We start from the raw sequence: 24,884 nt of genomic DNA, 5'->3' as shown, positions 1-24,884 counted from the left end.
GAAGGGAGACATGTGATGATACCAAACACCACTCCCCACCCACATCCTTATGGGCGGAGGCAGGGGTAACTTTGGAATCATAGACGGAAACCTATATTTTTAAAGATAGATTCGGATTTTGCAATTCAAAAAACGTAAAATTTTTCTGAAACCTTTTTTTCGATTCGCAATAGATGGCGTTGTAATTGGAAAAATAATTTTTCAGAAGGAAAAGAAGAAAAACTCATGTAATGGAGATACACATAAAATTAAATGTAAATAAAAATGTAAATATTGACATTATTTGTTTATGTTTACGTTTATTTTTTTCATTCGTTTTATTATTTGTTTTAAACATAGTAAAAGAAAATTATTAAACTATTCGAAGTGGAATATTTAAGTCTAAGTGAAAAAATTGAAATGGTTTTTATTTATGGCGAAAGTAGAAGAAATTTCGACGTCACAGTTAATCTTTATACTGAATGTTTTCTAAATAAAGTACCATCACGATCCTCTTTTGTTCATGTAATTAAAACATTTTCCACTGACGGGAGAGAAGAACGCGACCACATACTGTTTCTGGACAAAATAATTAAATAGCAGTGTTAGCTGCCATGGCTCACAATTCACATTACAGTACACACAAAATATTTTTTCAATCAGGGATTTCTAGTATAAGTGTTTGGAGAATGTTGAAGCTACACAAATTTCACCCCGATTATGTATCTTTAAATCAAGAATTGCATGGCGATGATTTCCAACATCGATTAACGTTTTCTCAATGGGCAGTTCAACAAATAGAAATCAATCCGAACTTCTTTGCATGTACGCTATTACCATTCCATGTTAACTATCAGAATCCTTGGTCGGTTAATGTCTAGTGTGAAATAATTGGTGATAAACTTATCGGTCTATATTTTGTTGAAGGAACTTTGAATAGAGAAAAATACAAAAATCTGCTTGAAAATGAATTGCCAAAATTACTCGAAGTCTTGAACCTTGAATTGCGTCAAATCATGTGATTTCAACACGATGGCTGCCCGGCACATTTTTCATTATGATTATGTGAAATGTTAAATCGGATTTATTTGAATCGATGAATTGATAGACCAGGGTACTGTGAATTGGCCAGCTAGATCACCCGATCTTACATCACCTGATTTTTTTTTATGGAGACATCTGAAACATATCGTTTATAAAGAAGTTCCTACCATTCGTAAATATGAAGTAACGGATGAGAAGTGCTTGCGCCGCAATTACACCCGACATGCTTTTAAAACGCGTGCAGGCATTTACAGTACAAGTTAACAAGTATATTAAAGTTGAAGGTCATCATTTTGAGCATTTACTTTGATCGAATGATGAAAGGTGAGGCTTTTCTTTCCGAAAAATGATTTTTCCGATTACAATGTCATCTATCACGAATCGAAAAAAAGTTTCAGACAAATTTTACGTATTTTGAGTCGCAGAATCCAAATCTGCCATAAAATATATAGGTTCTCATTTATGATTTCAAAGTTGCTCCTGCTTCCGCCCACAGGGGTGTGGGTGGGGGGTGGTGTTTGGTGTCATCAAATGTCTCCCTTCGAGACTAATAAATTTCATTTGAACTTTTTTTTAATTTGATTTGTATTTGTCCAGATATTTCAGTTTGTCAAGTTAAATGGAACACCTTGTATAATTCTAAATGAACGATATGTATTACCTCACCGTGTAACAAAAAAATATTTGCAGCCCACTTTTTGCTATTAAATGGAGTGAAATGAATCTTGCAAATTTTACTTTTACATAATATGTAGTATGTTCAAGATTTGACAAACTTATATTATTGTCTCAAGACTCGTTATATAACTATTAAATTATAAACTGACCGTTAAATCTGGAAAAAAGTTACAGGCGCAAGCCACTTATTTGGGATATCCGATATACAATACAAACCTTAAACTGGTAGTCAACCAACTTTTCGTTTATCAACAGACAATGAATTGGAAATTATTCATCAGGCAGCTGATAGTCTGGCAATATTTCCCAAACTTTTTCTCTCCATTTCCGCTTCTTTTCTTCCTTAGCTCTTTCCAATTTTAAGACAACCGGTAGCGATCTCCAAAGGTAAAAGTACTGGAACAATATTCTTCTACAAAATAATAAACAAATATCAGGCTACATGGAAAAACCATTTACATATAATAGCATTATGCACATTAGATTTTCTTTCGTAAAATTATTACAATTTGCGTGTTGTAATGCCGTTTGTATTAAGAATTTTTTAAGTATACTTCAGACAAATCCAAAATAACATGAACATTTTTACTTACATAAATGTGTATCAACTTTCAAGTATTCCTACCTAAAAATTGCTTGGCACAAAGGGTTATAAGCACTTATTATCCAGAGAACAACCTCAGGGGATTGGGAGGTGATTTATTATTATGTGTCTTAAAAGTTTATTGTATAGGTTAGTAAGAATTAAAAAATATACGAGTGTACATTCTCCAGACAACGCACGTAATCGTTATTTTTTGAATTTCAAAACGTTTAGACAAGGTGTCGTCACAGCTACAGTATTCCACAAAAGTTTAGAAACATATAAGAGAAATATACAAAAACATGAATTATGAGTTTAATTCATTTTTGATTGGCATTTCAAATTTTCAATAAACATTGAATTGAATGTGTCCTCTTTCAGTAATAATTGCGTTGAAATCCAATACGCAGTAGAAAAGTAATAGATGTATTAGCTAAACAAGTCATAAATTACAACCAGATAATTTTGGAAACAAGTCATTTGTTCTAATATTTTATAGAAAATCCTTCGTTTTTTAGTACAAGTCTACTCCGATTATTCATGGAAGCAATGTATTTTACACATTTTTTCGCCGAAAATTTTCCTCGCTCCAATTTAGTAGCTTCAAATAAATTGTCTTTATTTATAATGTAATGAGACTTGATCTTCCTATGAATATTATCTCATACGTTCTCAATAGGTTTGAGATCAGGTGATTATGCTGGCCACTCCATCGCGTTAACGTTGTGATCTTCAAACCACTCTTTAACAGTTCGAGTCGTATGTTTAAGATCATAGTCTTATTGAAATGTCCACAACAACGGCATATTTTGCTCCGTAAAAAGTAATATTTGGCTGGATAGTTCACATACACATATTAATCCATTACAGTTCTAATAGAAATAATTGAACCTGGATTTGATCTTGAAAAACATCTCCACATCATAATCCCACTGTCACCATGCGTAACTGTAAGTAGTTGATATTTAGAATCAAATCTCTTTTCTACAGAACGCCTTACAAACTTAATGTCATCAGTGCCAAAAAGTAGAAACTTGCTCTCATCACTAAATAATATGGTGTTCCATTTGGGCTTGTCCACGATAAATGTTGACGTGCAAATGCGATTCACTTCTTGTGATTGTTTGGAGAAATTAAAGATTTCTTTATAAAACGCTGTCCGAGCGAATCGACTTCTGTTAATCTGCGCTTAACAGTTTCAGTAGAAATGTATTTATTAATTCCGCATTTGTAAGTTCATCATAAATTTGTTTCACCGTTTTCCTTGGATTTTTTGTTGAAATGTGTTTTATTAAACGACCAATATGCCCCGAAGTTTTACGCAACCTACCAGATTTCAACGCAGATTTTACTGTACTTTTTTTTATGTTATTTTATTATTTTTGATACTGTTCTCCGATACATATTGAAACAATTAGCAATATTTATCATTTTTTCACCTCGTTTATAAACATAAACTATTTTACTTTTCAAATCAAAAGATAATAATTTTGTTTTAAGCATGATTGCAAAATATTAAAGGTATTTCAACAACAGACACTCTTCTAATAAAGGCTTCATCGTCCAATAACATAGCAACTTTGTTTTGTATATGTTTCCAAACTTATATATTTTTGCTCTTAGAAGAAAATATCTGAAATTCTTTGTAACACTATAAACAAACTAACTGCAAACTGGCATAGAGAGAAATATATTTTAGTACAAGACCTAATGATACATAATAAATTCTCAACTGCAATCGAATGAAGATCGTAAACTACGTTCCCAATAATTTAACCACTTCCTATTAATGTTCCCAAACTTTTGTAGAATACTGTATATTAAACAAGCCAAACTGCAGAGTGAAACGCACATTGGCATTATACACAGGGTGGCCCACCGAAGTTTTCTTTCTTGTGATGTAGAAAACACAAAAAGGCTGGAACCCGTCAATTTTAGTTTCAAGGAAGTTATATTTCTTTGGTACAATAATTTTCCCAAGTTTAACCTTTAAGCGGGGGTGATTTTCACCCAAAAAGTCTTAAATGAAAAGGGGTATTATGTTATACATCATTTTAAAGGATACTGAATTGCCTTTTCAACGTTATCTTATTTTGTTAATTTTGGATGATCAGTTCTTAAAAAATCAAGATTTAAAAACGATGTTATCGATTTCACTTACCAATTATTTCTATCACACAAATGACCACCACCTACCTTTATACAGTAGTAAAAACATTCCTCAAAGTACTATCTGACATTACTGAGCATTTGTGGTTGGTTATAAGATACATTGCCGCAAGTCTTCAAGTGATTCAGGTTGTATTGCATGAAGGTTTGACTTACCCTATAAAAAAACTCCAGCGAAAACAAATCTGGGGAACTTGCAAGCCATTCAATAGGTCTTTTTCTCCCAATCCATCGTTAAGGAAATATTTCGCCTAAAATCTGCCATACAGGGGCCGCATAGTATGGAGGAACCCCATCTTGTTGAAAAACATTTTTAGCCCGGTGTTTAATTATTTGTGTTAATGACATTTTCTAATAAGTCCAAATAGATTTCTCCGTTCAGATTTCCAGGTAAAAATAATGGGCCAACGCTATGATTTCCAAAATTTTTAGCTAACGTTTATAATATATAGGGTGTAACATATAATCATGGAGATATTTTAAGAGGTGACAGTATACTGAAAAATAATTAAACAATGCTAATAGACCCATGGTTAAAAACGCATAATTTTCGGTATACAAGGTGGCGAAGTTTCACATTTTTTCACATATTTCATGATGATATTTTTAACAGTTGTTATAATTTTATTTTCCTTTAGACTTATTTTTATTTTAAGAAATTTAATTAAATGTTTCGATTTGCTTCAGTTAGTTGAGAACTGAGTCCGCTGATTATTTTTTCCTTACCTCCTTTACGTTCTTAACACGTTAACTGTCATGATTCATTCGTTAAAACTGGCTCGGAACGCCACGATTTGAAATTCAAAATATTTAATTAAAATATATTGGAAAACATTTTTTTAAACTATTTTTCCCGTATTTCAGCTTTTTTTCAAAATAGAAATGGTTCCGAGTTATCTTGTGATGAGTGCCTTTGAACAGAGTTGCTTGTAATACTCGCTCCGGGATTGCTTGGATAAGCTTTTTTTTTTAAGAGACTGGGAAATGCTTTTACTCACATCAGACCTTGGGATTAAGATCAAGGCGGTTTGGTAGTGTGAGACTCCATGTTGGCCGCTGCCGACTACTCACTAAAACCCTTTCCTCTCTTCGTCCTATTTCCACTTGGGACTACCTCTCGGCATTACTTCAAATGGTGCTCTCCGGTTGTTTTCCATATTTTCACACGGTTTCTTCGCGTCTTCTCCTTCTCTCTCGTTCATCCCTCTCCTTCCTCTTTATAATTCCCTTGGGACAACTGCTGATCGTAGACCACACATATTCACCATTCAATATCTCTTCCACCACGTTCTCTTCAGTCAGTGTTCTGCCTACAATCCTTTCCATTGCACTCCTCTCTCTGTGCCATCTTATACACCAAAAAATGGTGTATTCCACTGTATCGACATCTGCTCCGCAGTACCAGCACTCCGGCGTCCTCACCTTGCCTATCCTGTGCAGGTACCGTCCGAAACAACTATGTTCAGTCAACATCTGAGTCAAGTAATAATCAGTCTCTCCACGCTCTCTCTCATATCATTTATTCACTCACCAGATAAGGTTCCTCGTCCATCCCGCCAGTCTCCCCTCTGAGACCCACTTCCTCTGTCATTCACTCAGTGCCTTCATTTTCGCCTCTGCACTCCTACTCTGAATCGCCGTCCTTTCCACTATCAGGATCTCGATCAGTAATATCCCGGCTATCATCTGCACTGCCTCGTTTGACACAATTTTGTACGCAGAGCATACCCTCAATGCCACCCTCCTCTAAATTCGGTTTAACCTGTCCCTGTACTTCTTGTAATAGACGACCCCTCTCCACACTGGCACGGCATATAGCACGACCGACTGGAGCACCTCGATCATTATTCTCCTTCTTGTTGCCCTCAGAACAAACCAGTTCGGCATTATTCTGCACAATGCCGTTGTTATTTTAGCAATTTTCTCTTCCAGGTGTCCGACGTAGCCTGTAAATCTTAGGCCATCATCTAGCATAACACCTAGATATCTATACTCGGATAGGCTATAACGACGAAAAAATAAAACGTTCGGGTCGAGTCGACGATATTCTATGGTTGATGGAAAGAAAATGGGGGGAATTACCGAAAATCTGTCCCCTCTTTTTAATTTTAGGTCTCATAATTACATTCCCTTTTCAAGACATTAAAATACTATTGCAAGATCCTCCGTTGCCAGCAGTGTATATACAGTTTTAGAGAAGTATTTAGCGATTTTGTGATAGTTATACCGTTTTGTTTCGCAAAAAATATCCAGAAAAAGAAAATTGACTGCAGACCGACTCAAGAGATATGCAAACATGAGTGAGTCCGATTTGGAGGATTTCCTAGAGGATAATTCGGATGACGACGTAGATTATGTGTTTTCAAGTGAACGAAGTTCATTCAGTAAGGAAAACGATGAGAATTCTATATCACAAAGCCCTACTGTTCAACTGGAGGAACCTCTACTGGATCCAGGCACAGATCCCATCATAGAAGAAGTATGGTGTGACGTTGAAAATGGTCTAGCTAACTTTGGTTTTTTGATACAAAATGTTGGACTAAAACAACAGGTTCTACTTACTAGAGAATATTTAGTAAATTTTTTCTGAAAAGTTTTTGGACCTTTTGGTTCAACCAACAAATTTGTATGCCTCACAAGAAATCCAAAAAACTCTCCTTACAAGATTTTCTAGAAACAATAAATAGGTTGAAACTAACGTCAGCGAAATGAGAATATTTATTGGTACTCTAATGCACATGGGCCCATATGGGCTTTCTTCAATCGAGCATTATTGATCTCAAAACGTTATGTACAAAATGCCATTTTGAAGACTAATAATAAGTAGAAACAGATTTCAATTATTACTACGTTTTTTACACTTTGCCGATAACTCGAAGAATACATAAGGTCGATTGTTCAAAATTAGATCAGTACTCGACTATTTTAATAAATTAATACAAGAACATTATATTCCAGACAAATACCATTGATGAAAGCATGGTCCTATGGCCTGGAAGATTATTTTTTCGCCAATAAAAAACAAAAAATACAAATACGGGGTGAAGCTATGAATTGTGTGAATCTGATGGAATGGTTTTAAAAATAAGAGTATATTGCGGAAAATTAGAAGTGTTGCATTTAATGGATAATTATTTAGATAAAAGATATATTCTCTACACAGACAATTTTTATGATTCAGTATTCCTTACCAAAATCATATCTAGAAATACATACATCTGTGGCACTTTACATAATAATCGAAAAGGAAATCCCAAATATGTGGTATCAAAAAAACTAAAAAAGGGCGAATGTGTTTTGCAAAGACAAAAATCCGTAATTGTGTGTAAATGGAAAAACAAACGCGAAGTGTTAACGATATCGAACATGCACAAGATTGAAATGGTCAACGTTCGCAGCAAAAATGGAAAAAGGTCTCTAAAACTGAAAATTATCAGGGATTACAATGCTGGAATGTCAGGGATCGACCAATCGGATCAAATGCTTAGCTACTATAGCTCCCTCAAAAAAACCATTCCATGGCTATAGAAAATTGTTCTTCATATTTTCGAAATATGTATATATCTACAATGCATATTTATTATACCGCAGGTCAACAGGCAGTAAAATCAAATCTTTAAAATTTCGAAATTTGTTGGTTTCTTCACTTTTTGGTAACAAAATGCCAAAATATAATCAAAATCGTCAAGAAAATTTCCACTATTTAGAAAGCAATCCCCAACGAAAAAAAAATTGCAACCAACAAGAACATGTCGCGTTTGTACCATTCAAAATCGTGATCAGGAAACTCGGTATTTCTGTCCTGATTGCACCATTATGTGTGGAAATGTGTGAAAAGAATTATTTTTATATAAATATAATTAATTTTTTGGTATAATAAAAATTTAGTTTTAGTTTTGTTATATAAGCAAAAGAAAAAATAAAATTCTTTTCTGATGCCTCTGTATTATTTATAGGACTTTTACAGACACCCCAAGACTAAAATTTCAATGCATTTAACGCGAGAGGATTCGTGCTCACCGGACCAAGAAAGTCCTTCAAAAACGAAATAATTCGTGGTGGGTGTCTACTAAAAGATGGTCTATCACGAGTTATCTCGTGCTTGTCAATCAACATGTTAATTTGTATCGACAGATATTTTTACAAATTTTACGAAAACGGTGAATACCGTACGAAATACTGCAAATGATCAAAAATCTAACGAATTGAAAGAATTTAAATTTGATATCAGAATTCAAACAGGGTGTTCCAAAATAAATACAAAGCATAAAATAGTACATCACCCAAAAAAATATATCATCTTGTATATGGCTACCAACGATTTTAACATTTGGTTGTAGATGGTCTTAAAGAAAATAGGTGTACAAAGCTTCGAAAATTTAACTTAAGGAATACGGCGAGAATAAGACAAAATATGAGAACAATGTGAAAATTTGCCGCCCTGTATGTCGAAAATGATGTGTCTTTGACCATGGATCTAGTAGTGTTTTTTTATTATTTTGCAGAGTACTATCGCTCCGTGAAATATCTCAATGATAGTATGTTACACTTTGTATGATTGTTAAATAATTGGGAAGTGACATTAATAAAATCGCTTTTAAATCTTGATTTCTCAAGAGTTGATTTTCCAAAATTAAAAAATTAGATAGCATTTAAAAAGCTGTTGAATGCCCTTTAAAACGGTGTATAATATGATACCCTTTTCCATTTCAGATTTTTAGGATGAAAGTCACCTCCGCTTAGGGGTTAAGCCTGGGAAAATGATGATACCAAATAAATATGACCCCCTTGAAATTAAACTTGATGGACCCGAGTGTTTTCGTGTTTTCTACCTCATAAGACAGAAAACTTCAGTAGAAAGTTTTCGCTGAGCCACTTTGTACAATACATTTTAAAGTTATTATTTTAATGTAGTGCAAAGTGCGAACAGACATTTTTCCTTTTTAAACATTTTACTCTAGATAGCTCCGCTGTGTAATTGCCAGCTATGTTTTTTAACTTTTTCAATTTTATTATTATTTTTTTAATGTCAAAGGTATAAACATATTTCCAAAAACATTGATATTTTTCAAAGTTTTACAGTATTATTTCGCAAATGGAGGAACGGGAAAATAGTTTTATCGATCCCTTAGGTAAATTTCCCGATCTTAAACTATAAAATGTTATATTTTCAAGTAGAAAAATTGAATAGAAAATGTATAATTTCTGGCCAGTCGTAAAGAATTAAACAAAAAATTCGAATTTCAGGAACTGAGCAACCAGTGGCACATGACAAAAAGTTGGGGAAGTAAAAAATCAGGCTCTTGACCACAAAAAAAAGTACTACCCTGTACTTTATTAATAACGATTTGTAAAACTTAGTTGTAAATGCTTCTACTTTCTCAAAAACTGAAGCAATAGTCCAATAAAATTTAAAAGGCAATTAATTTTAATATTTTCTATCTCGCTAATAAAACATTTTAAAAACCAGAATTACATGAAAAAGTTATTAAAATTATGCAAGGAATTGTCATTAATTAAAATCCTGTATTTGATAATATGAAACAATCGATATTTTTATATACAGGACGTCCCAATAAAAGGAGTCACCCCGGATATTTCTTATACTGTTGTAGATAGAGAAAGTTCCCGAAACACGTTGATTGATTTTTTTTTCGAGGACATGTTCTGATGTACATTTGACGCTTGAATGAGCAGTCCCCTAAGAGGGGCCGTTATAAACCCAAATTTGAATAGAGAAAAAAGGGTCGTGTGACACCTAACTTTAAAGACTTTCGAACCCTGTTTACAACAAGCTATGATAAAAATCATTTTGAATGGTTTTTACAAAAATTTAAATGTTATTTGTAATAGTTAACTTCTCTTGCAAGAAAAAAAAATCAGATTTTATTTCTAAATTCTCTACTTATTGCTCTTAGATTTTATCAGCTTCAATTAAAAAAAATTATTGGTTTTTCTATTTTCTACTAAGTAGGATTTTATTATATTATATAGGACTAATTTTATTCATTGTGAGTGGTATAAAACATTGTATTTTCAACTCTAGAACGTGTGAAAATAGTGCATTTTCGTTACTTAAATGAGAAGAGTGCAAAAGTTGTTGGAAGAACGTTTAATCAGCATCATCCTGATAAGTGTATTCGACACAAGTACATATTGATTCTAATGAAAAAATTTAGGGAACCTGGTTCCGTTCACAACCGGGAGTGTCACTCGGTATAGGTTATCAGTAACGAAGCTACTTTAGTTAGCTAAATGAAAACGATTTTGACAAACGTCTAGAATTTTATGAAATCATGTCAGACTGCCAAAATAAATAACTGCATCTGTTCGAACGATAATTTTACTGAACGTTGGTTTGGACGTAGAGGACCTATAGAATGGCAAGCCAGTTCACCAGATTTGACGCTTTTGGTTTTTTTTATGGGGGCACCTTAAATCTAAAGTATGCCAAACAAAGCCAACAATAATAAGATGACTTACGACAACGAATAATTTGGGAAAGCCGTTAATAATCGCCAGCAGTTTTACAAAATGTACGTGGAATGTTTGAATCGCGTTTATACTTTTGTATGGAAGCAAATGGTCAATTCGAACATTTAATAATTGAATCTTTGAATTATGTTTTTTAAGATGAATTTAATGATGACGAATTTTTAAACAAATTAATTTTTGCAAAAATAATTCGTAAAAACAACTTTTATTGTAGTCTGTTGTAAAAAGGGTTCCAAAACCTTTAAAACTAGGTCTCGCTCGACCCTTCTTCCCTATTCAAATTTGAGATGTTTTCATGCCTCCTCTTAGTGAGTTGCTTGTTCAGGCGTTAAGTGTACATCAAAATGTCTCCCAAGAAAAATTAATTGACATGTTTCTGGAATTTCCTTCAAACAATAAGAAATATCCAGGATGGCTCCTTTGAAACACCCCATATAAAATCGATTCATGCAATAATAAGTCCTCGAACCCTTAGTGAATTTTTGAACTTTGGTATAATTATTTCATAGGTTTACAGTATAACAATTGGTTTATGCGCATATAAAAATATCCCACAAGAAATAACATCCACCTATGTAACCCATAGTAATATTTGAAAATAAAAATTTTTAAAAATGTGAAACAAAAATTAAAATACTTATGGAAAAATGTTTTAATTTTCAGATGCACTAAAATCAATGTGGCCACGTCATATAAAATACAGGGTACCCTCCAACTTGTATCTTAACGTACTGACTATTGTAGAACTCGTTCTAGGAATTGAATGATGAAATAATTCCATTAAAATATCTGTATAATGTACCTTATTCTATATAATAGTTGTTTTGTGTTTTACCTGATATTGTGTTTCATGGCAATTTTGTTGCTAGCATGGTCTAGCATTATTTGCCTACAGACGTACCTATGCCAGTGAATGAATGTGTTACTTGTAAGCCTGAAGTCGTGTAAGTCTTCAGCAACTTGTAGCGCTCTAATTGATTCCATTTTGAACTAGAAGGAAACACCTTTTCGTCCAGATATGTTAATTACAAAAATATCAGATTACATACATCACAAATTTTATCAAATGCTCTTCTCAAAATAACATATCGGTAGTGAGCATCGGCAATATCATATTTCACTTTAAATTTATTTTCAACATATCCTAACAAGCTCTTCAAGACTTTGAACTTCAGTCTGCTTAAATAAAAATCGGTCGCCAATTTTGTGTTTTCCTTCGATTTAATATAATTATTAAACAATTTCTCAAAACATTGCCTGATCAGTGCTCTGTCATAAAATTGTTTAGCCAAGGTAAATTTATGTTCAAATTCCTTCCTTTTCTCCAAACGTATTTTTTGCAGATGCAGATCTCTTTTCCTTTGCTTCTTAATTAAATCTAAATTTCTTTTCCTTTCCTCCTCTTCCATTACCTTCTTTTTTTCAATAGCCTCTTCAAGCAATCTTTGCCTAGTTTCTTCTATTATTCTTTTACGTTCTAATATTATCTCACGATATAGGGTTCGTTCAGTTGCTCTTTCTTGCATGCGCTGAATTGCTTTTGGTGCTTTCTGTGACAAAATCATAATTTTGTCTCGATCATCTACCGCTTTTAAAAGAGGCGATTTAGTCAATAATTTCCGAGAACAATTATTAAATAGTTCACGTATTTCTATTTTTGTATTCTCAATTGACTTTAGGAGATCTTCTCGTATTATGCCCATTTTAAGTTCATTAATAATGTTGTTTTGTTCTTCAATTTTAGACCGTTGATCTTTTATAATTTTCCTTTGCGACTTGTATCTGTTTTTGAAACACTGAATTGATTTGCTGTTTTCGCAGTTGTTTTGTTGGATGATTGACATTGTTGGTGATTCCCTTTCTTTCTGATGGTTCCTAAGATTATTAATGAAATGATTTAGTTTTTCCTTATGTTTTATTTGGCAATTTTCATGTGTTGCATCAGTCGATTTACTTCGTTCAGTTTTTAATAGCGTCTTCCGTCTCCATTCAGTAAAGGACTTTTTAAGTAATCTAAACTTGAGACCCCCCATGTCTTCCTTTTGAAGAACGTGCCAGGCTAGATTGGTGTCACAGCTTGACTGCTTTGGCGTGATATTCGATTGTTTAACTTCCGAATTAAGAATAATTATTCCTTGAGATAAGCTGGCAACTCTTTCGTAATGATTCTGTTGTGTACCGTTGAGTTCCATGTTAAATAATGTCATCTTTCCAAGATGGTCTAAATGTTAACTCTAAACCTAAAAATATACACATGAAAAGATATGAGCAAGAATCAAAGATGGAAAATAGAATATTGTTAAATCAACTTTCTAGGTTAGCCATTGGGCCTAGCATAAATAAGACTCAAGCTTACTGCAAGAACTACTAGCATAAGCAAGTCTCCGAGAGAATAATGGTCATAAAAAGCTAGAACAACAAAGGGTGATCGTTAAAAAAACCTCAAGTAGGCGAGCTCTACCCAAGCGAAACATAAGTATACATGGTAGCCCAACGAAAACTTTGCACCTCAATTTTCAGTATTTAAAATGAAAATGCGTAAAAACGTTCAAATCGGTCGATTTTTGATTTAAGGAAGACAATTTTTTATTGTATTGTTAATTCTTCAAATTAAATCCCTGAACAAAGATGACGGTTACCTCTAAAATTTTAAATGAGAAAGGATGTCGAGTGACACCTTATTTTAAAGGTAGTTGTACCCTGATTATTCCCTCAAAGTTTGAAGTCACCGCAATTATCCCCGTCGATATGACAGCTTGTCAAAATTTGTGAAGAAAAAAGCATTTAGTTAATAATTAATTTACCACAATAAGAGCTGCAAACTTCTAAATGAGGGTACAAGGGCTTTTAAAAGTGAAATATCACTGAATCAGTTTGACAGAGACGAGTTTTACCTCTAATCGTATAATTCATGAATGACACCAAATTATACCTGAAATGTTACCTAAGACAATGCGTTGAACAAAATTTATTTTATTGTATAGAGGTAAAGGCGGTCATTTCCAGCATTCTATAAATTGATCAGAAAAGCAGTGTGAACACTTTTTTCCATTTACCTACCTTTGTTAAGAAAAATTTACAAATAAAAAAACGTGCCCTTTTAAATTTGAGGGATAAAACTTGCCTCCGTCAAAACGATTTAGTGATATCTGACATTTAACAGTCTTTCTACCCTCATTTTGACATGTGTAACTCTTACTGTGATAAATTAATTATTAACCAAAAGTTTTTTCCTCACAGACTTTGACAAAATATCATATCAATGGAGTTAATGACAGTGACTTTAAATTAGGAGGTGATAATCAGGGTACAAATATTTTTAAAATTCGTTATCACTCGACACCCCTTCCCGTGAAACATTTTGGGAATAACTGTTACCCCTGTTCAGGGGTTGAAGGTGAAGAGTTGAAAATACAATAAAACAATTGTCCCCGTCGAATCAAAAATCGACGATTTAGAGCGTTTTTACACCTTTTCATTTTAAATACTGAAAATCGAGGTGCAAAGTTTCATTGGGCCACCCAGTATAGACCACTCACCAAATCATTTCATTTCATAGATGTGAAAGTTGATCTTTTAATCTATTCTATCAATAACTGAATCCATACAATTCAAATGTCTAGTCAAGTAGAGATCACTGTGCCTGATCTATATGAAGAAAAGATATGATAGGTGTAGTATGTGTTATGATCAACCTCATATGCCTGTAGACTGATGGATACACCTAATGATGATAATACTCTTTGGTATACTAGCAAGTCAGCAGCAGAGCCCAAAGAGTTAAATAGAAATAACTGAGGCATCCATTTATGCACCTATAGAAGTTACAAGAAAAGCGTTTACATAATTTTAATGTGGTTTTCCAAGAATGGAGCACAAGTTACAACTTTCAAAAGGGTTCATAATATAGAGGGTACTAATATGTAAACTTTTTATGATCCTCTAGAACAGTAAAATAATATGAACTTAATATACACATCCATAAATTTAAAAGAACAGATTGTATATGTAGTTTATTTCTTAATTTTATTATTTTATAGACTACATTTAGTTAGCTTCAAATGCTCCATGGTTCAATTAAAATTTATAACTACAAGCATCAAACTTATCTATTGTGTCTTACATTTTGCACAGCTATTACTTGTAGATTTTTTTTCTTTGATTTGTTATCGTTAGTTTTACTTGTATTGTTAAGACCAGGTAATAATGAGTGACTTAGTACCGACTGATGTTGCTAGGGCCGTAGCAATGATTGAACATATAGAAATGTTGCTCAAATGTTTGGCAAATCACAATCAATCATCCATCATAGTGTAAAGCGTTGGAGGCACACTAGGGAGTATGTAAGAAGAAGGCAAGGCAGAAAATGGTCAACCACAGCTGCAGATGATCGTTTTATAATTTTACAAACACTGAGAAACTAACGTCAAACAGCAGTTCAAACAAGAAATCTATTGCTAAATGTTTGGGAAACCTCCATGAGTGAGCGCTCTGTAAAAAAAGACTTAAATAAGGTAGTCTCAAGTCATATGTGCCAATAAAAACTTTAAAATTGCAGAAACGCCAGTGTATAGCGCTGCTAGAACTTGCTTGAGAACATCAAAATTGGATGATATCCAATGGCATCAAGTTCTCTCCACAGACAAGAGTCATTTTGTATAAATTCCATTAATAGTAGGGAAAGATTGTATCGACACCAAGAAAAACAAAATACAACATTTAATTTCACTAGCACTGTATCTTTTGGTGGAAGTTTAATTATGGTGTGGGACACATTTGTTTAGAGGCACCCATGGATTTAGTGGTGACTGATAGAAGAGCATTAACTGCAAACAAATACATCAGAGATATTCTCCAACACCATGTAATACCTTTTACCCCATATATATCAGAGAAAATTTTATCCTAACACAGGATAATGCGCGCTCACACGTCATCCACTGTGTAACTGACTTTTTAAACAGAGTGAGTATAACAACAATGAATTGGTCGGAATGTTTTCCGAACATGAACCCAATGGTGCATGTGTGAGACATGTTAGGCAGAAAACTTAGGCTAAAAATTCCTGCTGTTCGAAACCAGGAAAAAGTAATAGATTGATTTAAGAATAGGACAGATTGTTTCAAGAACTATTTTATGACTTGATCAGAAGTATGAGAAGAGGAATGGTTGCAGTTGTAAGAGCTTGAGGGGGAACACACCCTATTGAAGTGAAAAGAAAAACTGTATTAAATAATTTATCAAGTTTAAAATGTAGAATAAAGTAATTCTGGGTTAAACCATCATTTTGTTCAAGTGTGACATCTTCGAGTTTTTTGCTTTTTCAACAGGTTTCACATGATAAAACTTTTGCAAAACACATTTAAATTATTTCACTTTAACTTAATGTAAAGGAATTATTGGAGAAATATTAAAATTGTGTAAACTCTACAGAAAATAATTAGATTTTAGGTCTGTTTCTTTAACTTTGCTGATGTGTGTATTTTTATAGTATTCATTGTTAAAAAACTCACTCTATACTACGAAAATAACCAATAACAACCAAGTACTTTAAGACGGAGGATCAGCAGAAAATCTGTTAGTAATGGTACTTACTTCCAATCCAGGTTTCGCTTTTGTTCTTGTGGAAGAAAATCAGAAAATCAAAATATTCAAAACCCAAATTTCTTCTATTATCAATCAACTTTCCTACCTCACCAAAGTATCTAAATTTTATTTACATGAAGTTCAGTCGTCGCCATGGCAACTGTCATTATTCCCCGTGTTTTTTTACAATAATCCAACGAAGTTGCTGAGTGATTGCTCAATGCTCAATGTTCCGCTAAATTTCATCAAAGTCAGAGCAGTACATAAAAATGAAATATAACATGACAAATAAGTAAAATGATAAACATATTCGAACAATTTTCACGTTCAGGGATGCATTACTGTCCTCCAGTTCTGCTTTCTACCTGTTTGGTTTGTCATTATGTTCCGTGCATAATCCCTTCCCTGACTCCTTTGGAAGGAATCAGTCAGCCGTCCTCAGATTGTTCGAGTGTATTGAAAAACACACCTACAAGGAGATAACCTAAAATAAAAAATTAAGAAAAACAAATAAAAGAATTCCAATAAGTTATCATTAATAAACTATTAATGATAATAACATTGAGTTCCTAAAATTTTAAAGTTTCTTTTCACTTTTGGAGTTAATTGGTCGCGTTCTGAAACAATGGACTGATAACAATTTTGCAATAATTAATAATACTTAATATAATAATGTATACATTGACATACGGGTTTTACAAGTACATGGTACAAAAAGATGAATATTGTGTGTTAATTCTAGGTCTGGATAATGCTGGAAAAACTGTAAGTGTAAGCCATTTATTTATCCTTTATTTCTGCAAAAGTAAATTTGTATTAAGCCATCTGCAAGTCTTAGGAACAATCGATAAATGGCACTATGGCTCCGTAAAATTTCAATGTTTCAATTTCCTTAATCCTTATGATCACTTCTTATGTTTTATTGTTGTGAATGACAAAAGGGTCTTCACCCCCAAATGTCAGTTAGTGACAATTAAGGCAGTAATGATTATTTAGTAATTTTTTCTTTATCTATCTTCCACCTAAGCCAACAATAGTTACCCCTTGATAAATTTGCAGACATACTTAGAGGCTGCCAAGACCAAACTTACAAAAAACTACAAAGCAATCAATCCAGCCAAAATTACTACAACGGTAGGACTAAATATTGGAAAAATCGAAGTGAATGGAGTAAGGTTGAACTTCTGGGATCTTGGTGGACAAAGTGAACTTCAATCCCTTTGGGATAAGGTAATAGAACGTTACACATAAAATGAATATAAGTTTGGTTTGGTGGCAACTCCAAGAATTTATATCAAAGGTAGATGAATTGATAACAAAACAAGTGTTATATATCAGAGACGATTTAGACTAGATATCTAGATCATTTCTTCTAGAATTAGATACGTAGACAAATCTTTAATTAAATTAATTTTGTTAGTGTTATTGCAGAAGGAAATGGACAGCAAAAATGTCAAATTTTAACTCATTACATTTGATATTTACAGTAAATTTGGAATTTTCATTGTAATTAGCATCATCATCATCATAAGAATTCAATAATTGATAGAGTTGATTAATCAGAAATATTCAGTATTTTTTGAAAATTGCAAAAAATTATTGATTTGTTGGTTAGATTAGCAGTTTAGATTAACAGAAAATTTCAATCAAAAGGTTTATAGATTAATAGAAGAAAGGAAAGACACAATCTTAATACTATAATTTATATCGGTATACTTAGGTTAAACCAAAAGTGTTCAACTGTGGTATAGCTTGTATTTGGGTAGGTGCTTCCTCTAAAGCAGTTCTACACTTAATAGTAAATACATTTTATCCATATTACCACTTTAAGGAGGACTAGTATAGAATTCTGAAAAAATAGAGGAATCTTTTCAATTGAAAAAAGTTTTGGTAGTGTCGATGTTGTGCATATTTGAAAAGCCTTGTCTCAAAAAATAAAAATGCAATGCCTCTGTTATAAGAAAGCTAATATTTAAATTATGATGGTGAATTTCTCAGGCATATTGCACTCAGAAAGTTGAGTAAGAAATCTATTTATACATGTAAATTGAATAGATTTTTTGAAAGCATTCTTTTGGTTTTCTCAAAATTTCTAAAAAATCTACTCAGTTAGAGCTACTTTGTTTTCATCATTACATTACTAACATAATTGTCTAGAATGTTTCTCATTAAATTAGCTTCATAACTCATATAGATTCTGATATGGTGATACATACATAATCAGTTTGGGATACACTGTATAGTTTCCATAATTGCATATGGATTTATACCTATTTGTATTTCAGTATTATGAAGAGTCCCACGCAATTATTTATATTGTGGATTCATCAGACAGGGAAAGAATAGACGACTCAAAAGAAATATTTGGTAAGTAAAATTAAGATTAGTGTGAATGTTTGGGAACAAGTTACTTATTTAAAATAACAAATTTCCGTTTTTTGGAGATGTTTACAAAAATATTTGCAACCTTGTTCATTTAAAAACGTATTCTGATTAAGTCTTAAATTGCGCAATTTTACTCTAATTTAATCGAAGTCATATCTCTTAAGATAACGAAAACTGCAATGGTGGAGCTCAAAAAACGTGCAACCTCTATTAGTTATTAATCAAAGTTAAAAACATATTGTTATGCCATTCATGGTAAAATTGCATGTAAAATACTCACATGAAGGGCACAATGAGTCAATAACACATTGGAGTGACATTTTTTAGCTCTTGAATCAATTAATTTTTATTCGTTTTCAGATAAAATGATCGCTAGTGAAAGTCTGCAAGGTGTTCCATTACTAGTCTTAGCCAACAAGCAAGATCTTCCAGATTGTATGGGAGTTCGTGAAGTAAAACCAATATTCAATAAAAACGCCCATTTGGTGGGCAAAAGGGATTGTATGGTTATGCCTGTGTCAGCATTAACAGGGTATTACAATATTTCTAATAAATTAGGTAGGCAACTGTAATATACTTTTGACATTTTTAGGGAAGGAGTTGATGAAGGTATCCGGTGGTTAGTGGACTGTATTAAACGAAATTCTTTTATGCGACCATCAAGAAATAGTGAAGATGCTTGAGAATTTGCCTGAAAATAGCCCTTAATTCAGAGTTCCAGAAGTGTGCTTTCCATTCATTCCGAAAAACGTCTATTTTTAGGAACGAAATTATTTTTAAATTTCGTGAATAGTTAAAATTTACAAGGTCTGACTAAAATTTTCTTCCTTATTAAATTAAAAACTAAATCTCTAATAGGAATAAAAAATAATACTTCTAGCTGTCTCCATCTGGGTAAATATAGGCAGTGTCGTAAGCATTTGAAACGTTTTCTTCCTTTCGCACCTGTCAACGCAGTTGACTGAAGTTTGAAATAAGCCGTCCGGATAATCTTTGTCAAAGATGTTGTCTGTTTTAGTTCGCATAATATTTTACCATTATAAGAACGGGATCATAGACACACCAACTCCATATCTTAAATTTATAAATGTCAGGATTGAGGGATGAGTGAAATAACGCGTTACTTAACGTTAAGTTATTTGAAAAGGACGGAAGTTATGGTAAAAATTAAGACAGTAATTCCACATAGTTCGTTCGCAGACTGCCCTTCCTCTATCTACATCTTGTATTAACCATCCACCTCGAAATATTGTTCAGTGCTCTCAATTCATACACTTATGTTATATTCGTACTATTGTAGCAATAATCATTACAGTAATTTTTATACATAAATTTAAAGCTGATCGCGTTGTCTTCCGCACGATCATTTACCGAATTCACTAATTTGTTATAACAATTCTCAATAAGACTGCTAAGAAAAATATAATTTAAAACTGCTGTTACGATTATGAATATGACTATTCTTGTGCCCTAACGATATGAAGTTGGGTAAACTCAGACTCGTCATTAAGGATATTTTCGCTATTGACAAACCATTTTGATTCGTATAAGACAGACAGTACATGTACATAAGAAGATGGGTTTATTTAAATTTTACTCAGCCCTGGTAAATTTAAAATCATTATATTAAAATGTCCAAGGATATGGGAGTAGGCAAACTTTGGAACGGATGGTATATCTTTACAATAAAAAATAACTGATTTATTTTACGTCATAAAAACACATTTTTTAAATATTGGTACAATACTGTATAACAACAAAGTAAAAATGTTAAAACCGTATAACAGACCAATAATAGTTGCAGCAACTTAGAAATCTAAAAACATGTAGATAGCAATTTGTAGTATGTGCGACGTGAAATCTGTATTATTAGGTATATAAATTCTTACATAAAATTGAAAAATATTACGTAAAATAAGTTTACTATTATTTACTGGATTTTTTTTATTTTGCCGGTGGAAATATCAATTCAGGAACTATTTACTTGCCACAGAATGCACCTCTGGATAGATGTTTTTTTTTATTTTACAAGAACTACATAATTCATCTCCAAAAATGTGTTAAATTTGCTGACAAATAAATGTTCGGACGCACTAAATGTTTAAATTAAAAATAAACGTTAATATGACGTAACATCACCCTTTGAAGCAAGAATGGTCGGTATCCTTTTTGGCATGGAATCTACTAAATTTTTACAAAATTCAGGTGTAAAAGAATTCTACATTTCGGTTATTTTTCCCTTTAAGGCTACGATTATGCGCTGGGGATCGTTAAAAAAAGATATTTCATCTTATGCTACAAAGTTTCAATGACATTCAAGTCGGGGCTACTTGAAGGCCATGACAATACTTATTATTATCACACATTATTATCCCTAAATCATTTTGTCGTGGCTTTCGTAGTATGGCACGATGCACTATTCTATTGGAATATGAAACTTTCATTAAAAAATGTTATACTGTAGATGGAATCAGGTTTCTCAATCAAATTTGCTGGTACTTTTCTGCATTTACAGAACCATTAACGAATTTAATTTGTCTAACACCCCTGCTGTTCATACATCCCCATATCATAACACCCTGGATAAACTTTTTGAGGCAGACTATGGAATGCTTCTGATTTTGTCCGAATCACTTTGTTGCAGAAATCCCCTACACAGACAGCAAATTTAGCTTCATCGCTAAATTTGTTGATGAAAAAAATATGTTGCTCATTTAAAAAAATAAAATTAATGATGGTTTCGAAGAAACGAAACGTCGGATCAAAAATCCAAAAACATCATCTCGTAGAGGAGAAAAAGCAACAATGAGAATGTCAAATTTATTTTAACGTATCTTTAGAAATGAAATTAGAAAACAGTAAAAAAGGAATCGCAAAAAAATCGGTTTTTCTCAAATAACTTCGGATCCATTTGAAATTTTTCAAATTTTAAAACGTGATTTTGCAGAACGCAGAAAGGTGCAACTTTTCTCTAATTTAACCACCTCTCTATCTTTTATAGTTTACGAGCTTCTTGTAAAACGCATTCTTATCCAGGACAGCCTGTATTTAAGTTCGCCTCGTAATTTTATTGCGTTTGAATTTCCCGTAAAGTACCTCTTTTGTTGGTTTTGCAAATTTTCACCAGGACGCGACGCTCTCTTTTGGTAATTCTACGAGGTCGGCTTAAACTTTTCTCACGAACATCAGCATTAGCTGTCTTCTCATACTTTTTTATAATATCGCCGATTGTCGATTTAGCAATATTCAAATCATTTGCAATTTTTTGCATTTATTTACCATTGCTGTATTGTAAAATTATAATTTGTCGAAGTTTTGTATTTGTTACAACACCACGTTCCATAATATTGTAGCTTTATCACAAAAATATAACAGATTAAATCTAAACTGACAATTATTGACAAAAGATACACTAAATTTATCAATAATTGCACACTTAATACTTGCTCAAGATTGAATAAACACTTGTCCAAATATGTATTTGTTAGCAAATTCGATACATTTTTGAAATTTTGTTACTTATTTTTTGTGAAAAGACAAAGTAATTTTTTATAGTCACACTATGTGATAAATAAATAGTTCGTGAATTGATATTTCCATCAGCGAATAAAAAAATTAAATAGTAGTAAAGTAATATTTTGTAATATTTCGTATATCGTCCGAACATTTAGTTATTAAGGCTCATATTTATAAAAAATATAAAACTCCGCATATATCTTTTATTTTTTTCAAATATGAAAAGAAGTAAATTTGCTATTTAATTTTGTATCCTAATTAAAATTTTAAAAAATCATCAGCATCTGTAGCAGTTTAGGTTTTTGAATCATTTCTTTATTGAGATGACGCAAAATTGTAGGTAACATAAGTAAAGTAACTATCACGAAAATGATATTTTATTTAATTTAAGAATCGAAAAATCACAACATGATTGAACTTAATTAAATAATTGATGGGGTATCCTTTATTGGCTATCATTTTTTTAACATAGACGCGGCCTTGATGAATTAAAGTGTTGGGTAGTAGTAATTGGCATATTAATTCGCACTTCGTTTATTTTATCTATCAAGGACTATTTGTTTGGAAATCTTGTAGTATATATCCCACGTTCTACTCCTCATAGGGTCTTGATGGAATTAAAAGCATTTTCACACAACACCATTACCATATCATTTATAATGCGCAATAATTGATAGCAATATGGTACTTCATTCCCATACAAAACAATAATTAGTTACCATAAAATTTTGCAAACTAACAATAAAGTAAATATTCAGTGTTGTCAACTTTAATATGTTGTAAAATGTTATGGATAGAAGATGTAGAACTATGCTGTCGGCGCTGCTTTTTAATCGAAGAAAAGAGAGCCTCGATGGAAAACTCGGCATTTCTGGGTTTATCCGTTCTTATAAGCTAAATACTTGGAAGGTGCCTTTTATACACTTGTAATGTACCCTTAGACTACGCCTATGAATTTTCACTACTTTAGTGGTATGTTCGGGATGGCCATATGTTGGGAACCCATTATCTTCCAATAAGGGTTACCCTTCATAAAAACTTTCACTCCTTTTCCTCGTCAAGACAGAAGTCTAAAATATCCACATTTTGCTAAAATCTCACTATAGCTGCAACACCCCCGTAAATCATCTTTTCTTACCATTATCTCGACGTTACGGGTTAAGGATTTAGAAAGTTACCATCTGTGGATGTCTTGTTAATTGCCTAAAACCGAAGTAGGCCTATGGGTACTGACCCCCAGATTTGGTACTTAAGATACCCCGAAGCTTATAAAAGGACCATTACCATTTTGACCATAATCATTATAATAATATAACTCGACGCTCTCGGAATTTTGTCACTTCCCTCATTAACTCTTGGCTCTCTCTATTGAAATGTCAGTTTAATCCGGAGATCTTTAATTTTGTAAATGATTAAGGGTTGTGTGTATCATAACTAGCGGACTAAAAAATCTACCAAAGTGTTCCCGAGTTTTGTTTCGCGAATTCCATTACACACTATTTGACAAATTAATTTAAAATGAAGAAACACTTTTCAACTATTTTCATATAAGCTGCAATACCTTCAATATGTTGGTAGAGAGTTTTTCAGCATCTATTCAGAAAGAAGAAAAAACTATGAGATTAAGTATTTCTCCTAAAGCAATGCTAGCTATTACTTTGAGGTAAGTTTGTATTTTTTTTAAATATTACAAATATATATTATATAATACACGGAATATTGTGGCTAAAGTATTTAATATTTTGAACTTTTTTTACGTTGTAGAGGACTCAAATAGAGGTACATTCTAAAATTATTTTCCTTTTATACAGAAGGACGGAACATTCAATATATTAGTAGTTTTAGATTCCTTGAGAAAAACAAGTATAAGTTTGATTATGGCTTACCTATCCTAAACCTTAAGGATTTTGAAATAATTGTGGTTTGGTAAAAACATAATGCAAATTTAAAAACTCTGCTTTACAGAAAGTTTAAACTGTCGTAAGCCGAAATTCACATCAAACATCAGGCATGATGCACATTTCATGCTATAATCATGAAAATTTAGATATCTTATACAGTAGGTCCAAAAAATAAGTAAAAAAATGTATTTACTTTGAAGAGTATTAACTTGTTTAATTTAAACGGAACACCCTATATTTGATTATTTCGAGTAACAGATACAGATATTATCAATCGAAAACAGGATCATCCTTATAAATGGACTTAGAATGACCAGATTTTTCGCATCTGCACATTTTGAGCACTTAATCTAATAAAAGTAAGTTCGGTTTTCTTCATACCTGCAATAGCTACTGAACTACTAGATTTAGCCATAGGACATGTGACATGAAATGTGTTTAGAATGCGAGGGTGAATCAGAAAATGTTATAAAAAGTTTTCCATTCCATAAGAAAAAATATCACGTCAATTCACAGCTACTTTGTGGCGTATCCTGTATACAGGGTGA

General features: G+C 32.5%; 3 protein-coding genes and 1 long non-coding RNA gene across 5 annotated transcripts in view; 2 read left to right on the top strand and 2 right to left on the bottom strand.

Moving 5' to 3' along the window:
- The window catches only part of LOC136418354 (uncharacterized), a 212,240-nt gene that overhangs the window by 72,775 nt on the left and 114,581 nt on the right, over positions 1 to 24,884 (bottom strand). The gene's annotated exons all lie outside the window — the stretch shown is intronic.
- The window catches only part of RpL27 (ribosomal protein L27), a 94,713-nt gene that overhangs the window by 49,765 nt on the left and 20,064 nt on the right, over positions 1 to 24,884 (top strand). The gene's annotated exons all lie outside the window — the stretch shown is intronic.
- On the bottom strand, positions 1,906 to 16,561 carry LOC136418393 (coiled-coil domain-containing protein 191). 2 transcript variants are annotated; one of them, XM_066404441.1, is made up of 4 exons: positions 16,544 to 16,561; positions 11,998 to 13,188; positions 11,784 to 11,938; positions 1,918 to 2,113 (listed from the first exon to the last, which is right to left on the bottom strand). In XM_066404441.1, exons 2-4 carry the CDS (start codon positions 13,153 to 13,155, stop codon positions 1,972 to 1,974), a joined length of 1,455 nt encoding a protein of 484 aa, XP_066260538.1. In that variant the 5' UTR covers positions 13,156 to 13,188; positions 16,544 to 16,561; the 3' UTR covers positions 1,918 to 1,971. The 2 variants fall into 2 exon arrangements, with proteins under 2 accessions (XP_066260537.1, XP_066260538.1); XM_066404440.1 differs by lacking the exon at positions 16,544 to 16,561 and having other exon boundaries at positions 1,906 to 2,113; positions 11,998 to 13,314.
- Positions 17,072 to 19,656, top strand: Arfrp1 (ADP-ribosylation factor related protein 1). The gene is made up of 5 exons (XM_066404442.1): positions 17,072 to 17,299; positions 17,594 to 17,764; positions 18,820 to 18,901; positions 19,280 to 19,451; positions 19,512 to 19,656. Exons 1-5 carry the CDS (start codon positions 17,207 to 17,209, stop codon positions 19,600 to 19,602), a joined length of 609 nt encoding a protein of 202 aa, XP_066260539.1. The 5' UTR covers positions 17,072 to 17,206; the 3' UTR covers positions 19,603 to 19,656.

This window comes from Euwallacea similis, chromosome 34 (assembly GCF_039881205.1).
Source record: "Euwallacea similis isolate ESF13 chromosome 34, ESF131.1, whole genome shotgun sequence".
Taxonomy (NCBI): Eukaryota; Metazoa; Arthropoda; class Insecta; order Coleoptera; family Curculionidae; genus Euwallacea; species Euwallacea similis.
Note: the sequence above shows the minus strand (reverse complement) of the source record. Positions and strands in the feature narration are given on the sequence as shown.

Bases quoted from the DNA above. Each gene is read 5' to 3' on its own strand.
- LOC136418393 (XM_066404441.1), bottom strand. From the start codon at position 13,155: ATGACATTATTTAACATGGAACTCAACGGTACACAACAGAATCATTAC. The intron at 11,939-11,997 runs GTATGTAATCTG...GTTTCCTTCTAG, and splicing joins CATTTGATAAAATTTGTGAT to TTCAAAATGGAATCAATTAG. The intron at 2,114-11,783 runs GTAAAACACAAA...ATTATTTTGTAG, and splicing joins GCCATGAAACACAATATCAG to AAGAATATTGTTCCAGTACT.
- Arfrp1 (XM_066404442.1), top strand. From the start codon at position 17,207: ATGTATACATTGACATACGGGTTTTACAAGTACATGGTACAAAAAGAT. The intron at 17,765-18,819 runs GTAATAGAACGT...TTTGTATTTCAG, and splicing joins TTCAATCCCTTTGGGATAAG to TATTATGAAGAGTCCCACGC. The intron at 19,452-19,511 runs GTATTACAATAT...TGACATTTTTAG, and splicing joins CCTGTGTCAGCATTAACAGG to GGAAGGAGTTGATGAAGGTA.